Here is a 14,192-nt window from a genome sequence, read left to right on the forward strand (position 1 = left end):
CCCACCCAACTACTCACCCCCGCGGGCCGCGCGCTGAGACGCCGCCTGGAGCCCGGCTCCCTTTGTTGGGCGCGCACCCCCTCCTTTTGGTGGCAACAAAGTCGCGCAGTGGGAGTTGCCGCGAGGGGGCGGGGAGCGGCAGGGGCGGGACTCCGAGCGCCGCCGGGGGCAGCCGGGCCAAAAAGTGGGGAGGAGGGAACAAGGCAGGCGGCATCTGCGGACCGGCGCGAGGACAGCCCGCTCAGAAGTATGCGGAGGGCCCCCTCCCGGGCCCAGGCACTCAAGGAGAGTCAGCCTCGCCAAAGTTTGGCGGCGGTGGCTGCCCCGGTGGCGTCGATGGCTGCACGCCCCGCGGCGCGCGGAGGCTGAGCGGGCGCCACTTACCCTCCGGCCCAGCTTTTGTGTCTCGCGTCTCCTCCTCATGCTGCGTCCGGCCACCTCCTGCCGCGGCCGCTGCTGAGGCGCCCGCTCGGGCCGAGGGGAGGAAGGGACGGCGGCGGCGAGGACGGCCGCGGCGCGGGGTCCCGACGGGACTATGGGAAACGGGATGTGCTCCCGAAAGCAGAAGCGGATCTTCCAGACGCTGCTACTGCTGACCGTGGTGTTCGGCTTTCTCTATGGCGCGATGCTCTACTACGAGCTGCAGACACAGCTGCGGAAAGCCGAAGCGGTGGCACTCAAGTACCAGCAGCACCAGGAGTCCCTTTCCGCCCAGTTACAAGGTACGGTTAACGGGACGCGCGCGGCCGGTGGCCAACTTTGCCCCGTGCCTCCCGCCCTGACTGGAAAAGTGGTTTTGATGAGCTGTTGGCACCGCGGGCACCACCTCTGACCTTCAGGGACATCAGAGGCAAGCCCCGCCGGACCCCGGAGTGTCAGAGATGACACATCCGCATCCTCCCGCTTCCTCCGGTGGTTACATTTGAAATTGGCAGCGCCAGCCCAGGTTCCACTGGGCGATGGATGGGCGGGTACACACTGAGTCTTTTACCCCAGCCCTTGTCAAAGGCCCGGCTGCAACCCGGGCAGACAGACCAGGATCCCTGCCTCCGCTCCTGCCAGCCCATCCGGAGGGGCATGGTTTCCTGGTTTCTAGGCATTTGCTTTCCACTTGACGTTGTCAGTAGCCTAAGAAATGGGGAGTTTGGCCGAGATTTCTCAAACTGCTGTTTCTTCAAGGGAAATTAAGCCATGACCTGGTGGTCCAAACTAATGGCCCAGTCGAATGGAGCCTAGACCTGCTAGTTGCTTATCTCTGTTAACTCAGTAGTGTGACTTTAGAGATGTTGGATGTGTTGGAAAAGTCCACGCTACTGTTCACCATACTGCAGGTATGTTTTTGGAAAAAGAAAAAAAAAAACTTTATTAAACTGAGTAACTTTCAGTTTGTCCCGGAGAGGTGCAAGAGGAGAAACCTGGTTTTTCACTTTGCCAGACACACAGCAAACACAACGTGAGCAATACCTGCAGAAAGACGGAAAGCTCCTATCCTTCTATTTTAGAATCCCATTTAACGTAAATTTCAGGAACATAAATGATGCATGACTGCAAAGTAAGCACCATGTGGCCTTGTTAAGAGCAGAGTCATCCTTTACATATTTTTTGAAAACTTTTTCTTATACTTGTGGTTAGTTTTCAACACTTATGCAGTCCTCTCCCCACCAAAAAAAGTAATAATAGTAAAGGGCTCTGAGTAGTGAAATGTTGACAGTCCTTGCTGATCATGCAAATATAGCTTATTTCATATTTCTAGGAAGATACAAGCTGCATGGATAGTTTCTGTCATTGTATATTTATACAAATATAAAACAGATACCTTTTCGTTGCTTTAGCTGTTTTGAATGTTTTCTGATTCTTGGTCTTATTTGCTTTTCCCAACTTAGAAACAAAGGAAGTATTTTTAGCTTACTGAAGCTGTATAGCCACAGGCAATGAAAATACATGAGCTGGGCTTTGTTCAAAAGGAAAATCTGTTTTGATTCAGTCTTACTTTAAAAATGTTTTTCTTTAAAACTTGTTGAAATTTACCCATGAGTTATTGTTGGTATGCAAAATATGGATATTTATTTATTTACTTGTTTACGTAGAAGACACCAGCGGCAGTTAGACCAAGGGAAAAACTTGCCATCCAGTAGTACAATGGCAGGACTGGATTTTCACACACGTGACTGGAAGGGTGTATATGGTGGATTATGCAAGGTTGGTGCCTTGTTCTCTTAGTTCAGGAGACTCATGAGAGCAGGTGCTGTCACATTCACCAATACATCCTCAGCACTGCACAGTGCCTGACACTCAGGAGGGGGTCAATGTATATATTTATTCAGTCAACAAACAAAGTTTAACTGTGATGAGAAAACTAGTTCCAATCACTTTTGTCTGCTTTCTCAGACTTCACTTCCTTGTCTGCTTTTTGAAAAAAACCAAGTAACAACAATGAAATATTTTGCCCAAGTAGCACATTTGCTTAAACTCCCAGTGCTGGAACTCATTGACTGAGGAGGCCCTGATTTCTGAGTCATGGCCTTTATTTGCAGTATTCCATTTAGAAAATCCATCTCAGTTTTTTTTTCCCCTTTTATTTGCCTTCTTTTGGTGGTGGTAGTGGGGGAGAGGGGTGGTAAGTGGTAATACAAGACCATTAAAATACACAACATTTGCTTTGCTGCAGGAGATGAAAAAAAATGTTGTAGCTAGTTTGAACAAGTGGCCTTACAGTCCATTTTTTAATTTAGTGTTTTGCCATTTCCTCTTGAATTGTGGTGCTGCACAGTTGCAATATGATTATGTGTGAAGAATGATTTCCCAAGCAGGCTACAGTTTCTTCTTCTTCTTCTTTTTTTTTTTTTTTTTTACAATTCTTATTTTTTCACAATTCTGTTCTGTAGCATTTATTTTGGATTTCACATCTGCAGGCCATTTAATGAAGATTTTCTGATGGTACGCAGCTTTTGCTTCCCTTTTCCAATGACAAATGACATTTTACTCAGCGGTGCTATGTACACATATAGATTTGTTTTTAGGACATTAAACTCTCCATTCTTAAGACTTGTTTCGTTATGTGAGGTCTCTTGACCTGGCTTGGATTAAAATCAGAGTTAATTATGAGTGTCCTTTTTTTTAAAAAATGCCTCTTGAAAAATGTTAAGTAATTTGGCCATGTAATCTGAAGGTATACATTTGTTAAATGAACATATTTAGGTCATCTTCAGTTTAATAATGGATTGTCACCAGACATTATTCTGAAAGTAGGTTATGTCTAACTCCAAGTGTATTTTGGAGTAGAACAGTTCCATAAATAGGAAATGGCAGGGGTTACATGGGGAAAGTTCCAGACTTTGGCAATGCTCCGTCCACTAAAAACAAATGTGTGTGTCTGCCAGCCTCTCTATCTTCCATCCATAGTGTTTCTTAATTATATTGAGGAGTGGGGCAGAGGTTACCTCTGGTGGCAGAGGCAGTAGTAACAACCTTTGACCAGCGCAGTGTTTAGTTAACTTAAAATTTTTTTAAAAAAACTGCTTTGGGGACTTCCCTGGCAATCCAGTGGTTAAGTCTTGGAGCTTCCACTGCAGGGGGCACGGGTTAGATCCCTGGTCAGGAAACTAAGATCCCACGTTCCTCGCCAAGCAGCCAAAAACAAAACAAAACAAAACAAAAAAAGCAAAAATGCTTTTGGGGCCATGCTCCATTTTCTGTGTCTATAAACAGTGGTTCTCAGCTTTGACTGCCCATTAGAATTACCTGGGGGCAACTCCCAGTTCAATTAAGTCGCAATGTATGGGGTGGAACCCACCTGGCAATCTCCCCAGGTGAATGCAATGTGCAGCTGAGGTCGAGAACCGCAGCTCTGTAATCTTAAGACTCAGCTGATTCGCACATTTACTTCGCTGGCTTGGCTGCAAAGACATTTGAGGCTTTTTTCTTTTACCCCAAGCATGTGATTCAAATTCTAGCCCTGCAACTTTTTGCGTGATCTTGGGCCTCATTTTTCTTATTTATGTAATGGAGATTAGAGTGACCTATTTTATAAAATATTGTGAGGATAAAATAATTAATACCTGTGAAGCTCCTAGCACATACCTAGCACATAGTAGGTACCGCTCATTCAACATTAGCTGTTATCATAGCAGTCCCTGTTTGAGATATTTGATCATTTTCTCTTCCCAGGGTTGCCATGGGTAAAATTTTGAAATTGGCAGAATTTGTTTTTATAATTAGCTCCTTTTTTGTTGTACCTAAATGAACATCAAAGAAAATAGGCAGACTGGAATAAATCCAAGTACTTTACTCTGGATAAGGGACCCTCCCTGACAATTTAAATTTAGAATTCAAGTCTGGTTACTAATTAACTCTCTTTTTATATCATGTCAGATTAGGAGAGGGTGTGATTGCCAGAGGTAGGCAGTAACCTTGTGCAATAAGATCTGGGAGAGGGATGTAACTATTTAAATTTTGGGGGGGGCAAACAGTCCCTCATTCTTTTTTTTTAACATCTTTATTGGGGTATAATTGCTTTACAATGGTGTGTTAGTTTCTACTTTATAATAAAGTGAATCAGTTATACATATACATATGTTCCCATATCTCTTCCCTCTTGCGTCTCCCTCCCTCCCACAGTCCCTCATTCTTAAAACATTGTATTATATTATTGCAGTGCTCTTGGTCTTCCCAGTGATGAGCAGAAACCATCAAGAAAAGGTTCATAGGGCTTCCCTGGTGGTACAGTGGTTGAGAGTCCGCCTGCCGATGCAGGGGACACGGGTTCGTGCCCCGGTCCGGGAAGATCCCACGTGCCACGGAGCGGCTGGGCCCGTGAGCCATGGCCGTAGAGCTTGCGCGTCCGGAGCCTGTGCTCTGCAATGGGAGAGGCCACAACAGTGAGAGGCCCGCGTACTGCAAAAAAAAAAAAAAAAAAAAAGAAAAAAGAAAAGGTTCATATGATGTCTTCTATGCTCCTATTCCAGATAAGTGTATTACAGTTATTTAAAACAAACACGTTTGGTGCTTCTAAGGGTGACATGGTTATTCAAGTTAGTTGTCCTTTGCATTATGTTCCCTTGAGACATAGAATGGCCCATTTGCCTGAGCATGAAAACATTGTATCTGGTTTCTTCTTTGTTTTCAACCTACCCTGAATTTGCTTTTTAAAAAAAAAAAAAATGTTCTCCTTCAGCTCAGGACCAGGCTTTTAAAAAATTCTCTCATCTCCAGTGCTAAGTGCTTGGCATATACTGTAGTAGGTGATCAATAAATATATAGGTCTATACCTATATATTCATTGGCTCTCTGCCAATGAATGTGCTTCTATATGGTGAGCAGTGAAATGTAGTAGATGTGGGCTGAGGAGTCAGAGCTCTTGGATTTGATGTCTTGCTATATATATATATGTATATTTTTTTTACCAGCTGGGTGATCTTGGGTTACTTAACATCTCTGTGATTTGCTTTCATCATATGTAATAATCAGGATAATGGTGTTTATAATAGTTTGTCATAGGATCAGTAGTGTTAGCGGGTGTACAGTGCTTAGAAGGGTGATACTTGCATTTTGGAATACTGGGGAACTTCATGTACAACAGAGTGGTTCACAGACCTCAGTAATTTAGCCCCACGGGTATAGGCAATGCGTAGTAGGGATACTCGTTTTCAAGTGCAAAGTTAGGACACACAAACATCAATTAGATGTTGTCTATTAAATGGACATTTTCACTGAAGTACACACATCGTGCAGTTAAAAGGTGAAATTTATCAAGCTGTTTTTGTTTAATTCTGTTCTATTTTAAAAATGGAACAGACATAAAAACTCTTTATGTAAAACCCTGCCTTAAGATTTATTTCCTGAATAAAAGATAAAAGCTTCTAGATAACTTTTGAAAATATGACTCAGTTAAACATTCTGTTAAATATATGTGACATGCACGAATATGTGTGACTCCATACACTGTACCTGCCTTAGTCGGCCCTGTAAATTGGAACTCGCCAATATTGGTTCACCAGGGAGGAGAATTGCTCAGTATCTGTGAGCCTTTTGTTTAAGTCTGAGGTAGAAGACCCAGGCATGTTATACAGTTCACTACATCCAAGTAGATTGGAAAACTTACCTTGACCTTTTAAAATTCCCTCCTGCCTTACCAAGAGCTGGGACAGGAGACCAGGTTTTAGAGACTTAAGGAATGAGTGAATTGGAGTTTGAGAATGACGACTGAAGCCGGGAGGACCAAAATGCAAATGACTTGAGAGAAACTAGAAGACATGAGAGAGAGAGAAGGGGACTAACATCAGTTTATGACATTTCAAAGCATTGGGGATGATTCTTGCCCACATCTGCATGTCCTAAAAAGAAAGAAACAGGGACTAGCGAAGGGGGAGTGGGTTTGGCATCAGATACTGTTAGAATGCAACTCTGGTGTTTACCAATGGAGTGACCTTGAGCAGGCAGGTAACCCCTCTGAACTTCGCTTTCTTCCTAGTTCGCTGGGGATATTTTGCACACTTGCATGCACTAGAAATAATACATCTAATGTGACTAGCACAAATCCCAGAGCGCATCACTATGACATTTACTAGGTAACCAGGACTGCTGTTGCAAGATTAATATTGGGCTACTTTTTATTTTGCCCACCGTGTATTACATCTAGTAGGTAATAGAGTCATTATCTGTGGTCTAATTGTGGCTCTTTTCAGAGCCATATGCCCACCTTGGCTGAAACTTTTACTTGATTAAAGATACTCTCACTCTGTCTTTTCTACTATATTGACCCTCTTTTGGTAAGAAAGGACTTGAGAATGCTTTGCATGGTAGCAGCTAAGAGTTCCTGTTTTTCATTTTGACAAATAAGTGTTCTTATTTTATCACTGAGGGCAAAATGTTTTTGCTACTTTTGCCAGTCAGTGGTTTATGGGTTTTGTAGCTTTGTTTGGAAGTGAAATATGTATAACTTTACTGTAAAATAAAAATGGCCAACTGTATTTTTTCTTTCGAGCCACTCTTATTTGAAACAAATTTATTTTGATAGAAATTTGAAAATTTCCTTGAAAGAATTAAATTATGTTAAATACATACCATTTATTGAGTGTCTGCCACATTCAGGTGCTGGGCTTAAGCACTTACATGCATTTTCTCACTTAACCCTGACTGAGCACTTTGGTGTGAAGGAGTAGTCTGCGGCTCAGAGGGGTAAATTAAGTTGCCAGTGTCAAGGTCGAATCTAATGAATCTGCACTTGGAACCCCAATGTGATTTCCTAGCCTGTGTTCTTTCCACAGTACTCCATTGCCCTCAAAATTATTTTAGTGTCTCTGTGACAGTATTAAAGGTTTTGAGAAAGTGGGTTAGGTGGGTCATGTGAGGATTCAAGATAAAATTTAGAATCAGAAGTAACAGGTGTGATTATTTGATGCAGCATTTCCAGAGTGTAGGACATTTGGTGCTGTTGAAAAAGGTGATTTTAGTTGATACTGGAGTTGATTTTAGGTGATCTGCACATGCTGCATAAAATAACATCAAATCACATGAGAAACTTCTGCCCTTTTGAATTCCCTTTCAGTGTTTTCTTGACAGTCAAGGAGAAACTCTCAGTTTGATACTAGAGCCTCTCTCCTAGATATAGTTGCTCATGTGTTTTCAGAGAGCCGACTTCAGGCAGCCAACAGCCTGACAGCTAGACTTTAATAATTGTTTTGTTGTTTTATTGTATTTAAATTTTACGGTTACTACCCATTAATGGCACATTAAGTCAGATTTTTCATTTACAAAGTAGTAGTGTAAAGTTTCCTTTTTAGAAGTTTATGTTAGGGTAAAAAGTGAACATCTGGCCACCCATTGTACCTATGCAGGTTTTGCATGTATAAAATAAGAACTCATGTTATGAGTACCTGCATGTCTGACGTTCAAGAACGCATCACTTGGTGATACAGACACTGAATTTTACAGTTAAGAAAACAATCCTGAAGAGGATGAATCACTTAGCATATGTCTCAAGCTAAGCCCAGAGCCTACATACGCTGATTTCCAGAACAGCGGAGCACTCCTCACTGCGCTCAGCTGCGTCTGCAGACTGGCAGCACCCTCCTCTTGGTCTGAGCAGCATGGGTGTTGCTATTTTTAAACAATGCTATGTATTTCTGAATGGCACACTTGTGTTCTTTGTTTTTATTGGCCTGTGGGTGCTTTTCCAGAGGACATGCCAGACATTGCCCCACACTAATAAGGCTCACTAAATAGGCTCATAGCCTGGAGGGACATGGGCATGAAATAAATTGCTCGTTATAATAGTATGACATTTAAAAAATATTGCTTTAGCTATTTTTCACATATAAAATGTCACAATATGATACGTAGTGAATAGAAAAGTGAAAGATGTGCTGTCATTCTGAAGGATGAGGCATTTTAGAACATTTGAATGACACCATGTCCTTTCCTTTGAGAGTAAGTGAACTTAAGAAAAATATATAATCATTTTAGGAGAGTCAAACATTCTATTTCCCATTTCACCTCTCATTTAAAGCCCTTCTTTAAGTGGAATTTTTGTAAAAAAAAAAAAATTCTACAAATCAAGGTATGTAAGAGAACTTTGACGTGTTTGTATGCTCTAGACAATAGCTATGATACTATAAAATAAGTATTCTAAATGTAGATTAATATTGGACAGCTGATAAATTGCTTGATTAGTTTGGTTAGTGTAGAACAGTTTATCAAGTTTTACGTTAGTGGGATTTAATATTGTAACTCTATGCTTCCTACTGCAATAATCTCTCAACCTATTAACAAACATTTAGAGGTAATTTTGAAAGGACTTTATATCCTTTTTAAAGGTTTGATTCTGTAAAACACATTAAATAGTACTGATGTCAAACATCACTTTTATTAGAAGATGAAAACTATATCCTCTTTACTAGATAGGTGAGTATCAGCTCAAAATCCAGAAGTCATCTAAGTTTTATCCGGGTGTGGGTGTGGCTCCTTGGATATAGTTCCTCAGGTACAACTTCTCAAGTATAGTTCCTCTTCATTGGTAGATCTGTGAAACTAAACCTCAACATATAAGCAACATACAACAGTGGGGCAGGCATGCGATACCTACATATTCTTATTCAAAATAGCGGAAAGTGCAAGGTGTGTAGGAGTTGCTGGTCCATGAAAATTCTGAAATCCAGTTAGGCAAATGTTCCTCAACTAGGTCCAGGCCTGGGAATAATTCTCCATGGTTCTTGATTCTACCCTATGGACTACTGAGTCATCCTTCCTTTTTTCATGAAAGGTACCATGTGTTGGCAGCTGAGTTTTCTGTCTGCTTCCTGCCTGTAGAATTTGGGGGATCTATGGCCTTTCTTCATTTAGGACCATCTCCATTCCTTCCAGTCCAAACTGGCAGTGTATCTGCTGGTAAAATCCTCTCAAAATTTTTGTGGGTCTCCTGTGAAACTTGTTGAGGTTTACTCTGTTAGACAAAAAACCACACCCATCTTGGAGATGATTCCTTCTCTACCTTGAGTTTCTGCAGAGGCAAGGGAGAGACAATGCCCTTTAACTTACCAAAGGCCTGTTGAGAGTATCTGTGAGTCACACCCTTAAAGTTGTAGGAGATCCTGTGGTCTGATTGAATAGTACTCTGAGATGCCACGTTTCCCAGGTCTTACCAAAAGGATTTCAGAAGCTGCACCGTTGATCTCATTTTAGACCATGTTTTCTCAGACAGTTCCCTAGAAATGATCTTTGCTTGGAAACTGCTTCTTAACTTTAGCATTGTTTGCTGTCTAGAGAGACTGAGGATTTTCAAAACCTTCAGGTCCTGCTTCCTTTTTTGTTTGGTAGTCTCTCCCCCGATTTATATTCTCATAGTTTGCTATAAACAGCAAGAAGAAGGAACCAGGTAGCATCTTCAGTACTTTGCTGGGAAAGCTCCTTAACTAAATCACCCAGTTCATTTGGCACTTTGTAAACGTCTCATATAAATGCATGGGTCTGCAGGTCATGTAGCTACACATGAGTGTCGTATTGTTAAACCTTTTGCCACTGTGTAATTTCTAGTTTCCAATAAGATTTTCCTCACCTTCATTCATACCCTTAATAGAAATCTCTTCAAAGTCCAAAATTCTGTGAACAATGTGTCCAAGGCACTTTACGCTGTCACTGGCACTCTTCTTAGGCCCACTACATGGTTCCAAAGCCTCTACCACCTTTTAGGTTTTTGTCATGGCAGCACCCCACTTCTAAAATCTGGATTAGTTATCCTGTTGCATAGCAAATTACCCCCAAACTGAATCGGCTTAGAATGACAAATATTATCTCACAGTGTTTGCTGGAAAGGAATCGACTTAGCTGGGTGATTCTCTGAAGATCTCTGTCTCACGACGTTGCAGTCAAACTGGTGATCAGGGTTGTAGTCATCTCAAAATTTGACCGGGACTGAAGGATCTGCTTCAGAATTCACTCACGTGGTTGTTGGCAGGCCTCAGAAGATCCAATTCCAATCTCACTCATCCAGGCCTTTCTGAAGGCCCATGATTCCAACCTGGAACTTAAAACATAATAGCTGGCTTCCCTCAGGGCAAGAGATCCAAGAGAAAGCTAGAGAGAGAGTGTGTATGAACCCAAGATGAAAGTGAAAGTATTTTAATAACCTAATCTTGAAGGTGATAACTCATCACTTTCTGCCATATTCTGTTCATTAGAATCTAATCACCAAGTCCAGCCTGTGCTCAAGGGCAAGAATAACAGAAAGTAAGGATCACCTGGGGCCATCTTAGTAGCTGCCTCCCACAAGGTGAGAACGACATTGTCATTGTTGGCATTCTTCGAGCACTTGCTATGTGCCAAGCACTGTTCTAAATTATATTTTTGGAATATCCAACATAATACTTTGGTAAAAATGTTCTACTATATATTAAAATGTGATTTACCATTTAATTTGACATATATTAGTGAGAAGTGGCATTTGAAGTCATGGAACTACAGAGGGAAGTTATCTGCTGTTTAAACCATCTGACCTGGAAGAATTAAAATTAAAAGAGATTTCCAGGTATCTCTCTGAAGTATAAACCTAACTAGGAGGCTGTTAGGGGAAATCCCAAAGTGGAAGCCATCCTGTCCTTGGGAAGTTTCAAAATCCATTGACAATTTGTGAAAATTTCCTACTCCTACAAGTGACTGTATTTCTTTGGCAAGTAGATGGGAATGCAGTGCAGTGTGTTTGTTCAAACAGTATTTTCATTTGCTTCTGAACGTTCCTTCTGGTTTCATATAGCCTGCAGTCCTTGGTGAAGACCTCATTATTTGATGATCAGAAGATATATTTTTTAATGGAGTTCAACTGGTCTTAGAAAGATAAATATCATTGATTTAAAGAAAGAGCATTCATTGCATGACTAGTAATTTCAACTTGTTCATTCATCCCTATTTTGAAAGTCAGGTTTTAAATATTGCAATACATGAGGTATTCTTTTGTGATGTCAATAAAATAAAAAATAGAGCATATGAGCATATTATGAAAAAGTCATTAAATGTTTTATGAACAATTGTAATTTCAAATTCACAGTATGGCCTCACTCTTCCAAACATACTTTAATAATTAGAGATACATGAGATGAATATTTCTGTTTTCCATTTGGCTTTCATTGTACTTTCCTAAACATATTTCTGTAAGAAATTAGATCGGGAAGTGGGTAGAGAATATTTTGTCAAAATGTTTGAGGCCATACTTGATTCACAGATCAGGGAGAGTTCTGTTCTTGTCAGTGAGAAGTTGCTGTTGAATTTCTAGGAAATCAGTGATTCTCTTCCTGCTCTCCTGCTATCTATGTGGGTGCCAGATTGCTGCCGTGATCCTCTCTGTTAGGCTAGGTTGCTGGGGACTTCTCTTGGTGATACTCTCAGTGATTGTAAGTCCCTTGGGACATGTGGTCTCTGTTATCTGTCCCCAAAACCAAAATGGGAAAATTCCCTACGTGTTCTACAGTATAGTTCTAACATGTGCAGTGTGGTTCTTAGGGACACTTAACAGGCTGCATATTGTCTTTGTCTCGTTTACCTTTTGCTCCCTGGGTTGGTCAGGGTCCATATGGATTAAGCTAGCAGATGCTCTTTTCTGTTGAAACTGCCCAAGGAAGCAGTAGCTTCTAACCCAGTTAGCTAGAATGATGGTATTTGTGAACACATGTGAGACCCCTTTTTTAGCCCCCGAGAAGTGTTCATCTGAGGGTCCCACGGTAGCAATACTTTGAGCAGAGACCGAGCCTTTAAAGAAAGACTGCTTTGTTTTTATTTCAGGCCTCCAGCTGTTCTCAAAACTGCCTCCTACCTGGCAACAGCTCAGTCTAAGACCACGTCGTGTGTCTTGTTTGTGACCCTCTCTTCCCTGAGGGTGGCATTTTCAATTTGGGATCTGTGGGGTCTATGAATTTTCTGAAAATTTATGTCAATTTTGTATAAGTGCCTTTTTCCAAGACAGACTCTATAGCTTTTATCAGATCCTCAAAGCATCAGTGACCTGAAAAAGGTTAAGAACCCCTGCTTTCGGGCAAATTCCCCTTTCTGGGGTTTTTTAAAGTCCATCTTGGAATTTGACCTCCCCTGGTTCCACGCCATGAACCCTCTAGAAAGTGGCCAGGTTTGTAATGGAGTCATCAGTGCTGAGTGCTATTCCTCTAAAGCCCAAACCCACTCCACCTCCCTCACATGTAAGAATCCTGATTAGAGATTTAAATGACATCTAATAAATTGCATTCCTAGAATCCACTAGTAATTGCTTAGTAAATAATAAATAAAAATGTCTTGCTATCACATGAGACATTTATGCTTTTCAAATTGCTTTGTATTCATGATATCATTTGGTCCTGAAAACCTGTGATGTTGAGTAAAGCAATATGCAATATTATTACCATTTTGAATCTGGGGAAACAGAAGTCACACAGCAAGACAGTGACACACTTGGGATTAATGCTCAAATTGCTTGAATCCTAACTCAGGACTCTTACTAATTCTCAGTTTCCGAGGCTCCCTCACCCTGGAACTAAAAGGAGGTTTTGACAGCACCTGTTCCAAAACAGAGTTTTTTACTTTGCCTCCTCAGAGTTAAGAGTATTCCCAGATGGTGACGCAGCTGGACTTGAGAACTGGCCTCCTTGGGGTCCACTGCCATCCCCCACCACTTCCCATCTCCGTGTCCTCGGAAGGTGCTGCTGGCTGCTCACGCCACCACTTGCTGCTTCACCTCTGCAGCTTTCTACTGTCACCAGCATGTTCACCGTGTCCCTCTCTGCGTCTCATGCCCTGAAGGATGGAGGCAGGCTCCACAGGATTGGATCCCAGGGTAATAAGAGTGATAGTCAGTGTGGTGAACTTGGCTTCACCGCCCTTCCCATCTCTCTCCGGCACATTGTCCTTGATCCAAAATTAGGGGCTTGGGCTGTCCCTAACCTTCAGATGATTCTTTCTCAGACGCCTCCGCAACCTGGGGTGTAGACATGGCACGGGCCCACACCGGCATCCTGCTAACTTTCACCACAGGCTCTGTAGCTTCACCTTGACTTCACAGGGGGGCTTTGAAGCTCACCACTCAACTGATTCTCCAGCTGTGTTTTTTAGTTTCCAGATGTAGAAGCCAAATCACTCCTAAATAAATCACAGATTGGAAAAACAGGAAAGAAGCTTTGTAGAACCCAGGTTGCAAAGAGCAGCATATGGATATGTTTTGGTTTGGCCCACACAGTGCTCGGAAAAATTTCACGGTAGTTGTCTACATGGAAAAAGAAAGATATTTTATGTGAGCATCCGGATTTCCAACTTTGTCTGAAAAGTCATAGGATCCCTCGGCACTGTGCTGCATTCCTGCGTGGCTTGTGTTTTGAGTGGGGCATGTGGGCTTCCGTTGGCAGACACTTCCGCTGGGAATTCTTCCTCTTGAATACCTCCTTTAGTTTATCAATGAAGAAAGCGAACCTCAGAGAGATCGAATGACTTGACAACTGTGCTGTCCAGTGTGGTAGCCACTGGTCCTGTGTGGCAGAAGCACTTAAAGTGCAGTTAGTGTGTGACTGAGGAATGGAATTTCTTTTTTTTTTTTTTTTTTTTTTTTTTGCGGTACGCGGGCCTCTCACTGCTGTGGCCTCTCCCGTTGCGGAGCACAGGCTCCGGACGTGCAGGCTCAGCGGCCATGGCTCACGGGCCCAGCCGCTCCGCGGCATGTGGGATCC

The 14,192-nt window shown here is 42.2% G+C and overlaps 1 protein-coding gene and 1 long non-coding RNA gene across 6 annotated transcripts in view; one reads left to right on the plus strand and one right to left on the minus strand.

Moving 5' to 3' along the window:
• Nucleotides 1-84, minus strand: part of LOC132424949 (uncharacterized) — a 125,407-nt gene extending 125,323 nt beyond the window's left edge. For both annotated transcript variants that reach the window (XR_011246448.1, XR_009519310.2), the window contains exon 1: nucleotides 18-84. This is a non-coding gene — a long non-coding RNA (uncharacterized lncRNA). The remainder of the gene's footprint in view (nucleotides 1-17) is intronic.
• A 118-nt stretch (nucleotides 85-202) lies between these two features.
• The window catches only part of GOLIM4 (golgi integral membrane protein 4), an 80,880-nt gene continuing 66,890 nt past the window's right edge, over nucleotides 203-14,192 (plus strand). For 2 of the 4 annotated variants that reach the window (XM_060011180.2, XM_060011182.2), the window contains exon 1: nucleotides 203-722. In XM_060011180.2, the coding sequence (XP_059867163.1) occupies nucleotides 536-722 (187 nt within the window). In that variant the 5' untranslated portion in view covers nucleotides 203-535. The remainder of the gene's footprint in view (nucleotides 723-14,192) is intronic. The other 2 variants (XM_060011179.2, XM_060011181.2) reach the window with 1 other exon arrangement.

This window comes from Delphinus delphis, chromosome 4, assembly GCF_949987515.2.
Source record: "Delphinus delphis chromosome 4, mDelDel1.2, whole genome shotgun sequence".
Taxonomy (NCBI): domain Eukaryota; kingdom Metazoa; phylum Chordata; class Mammalia; order Artiodactyla; family Delphinidae; genus Delphinus; species Delphinus delphis.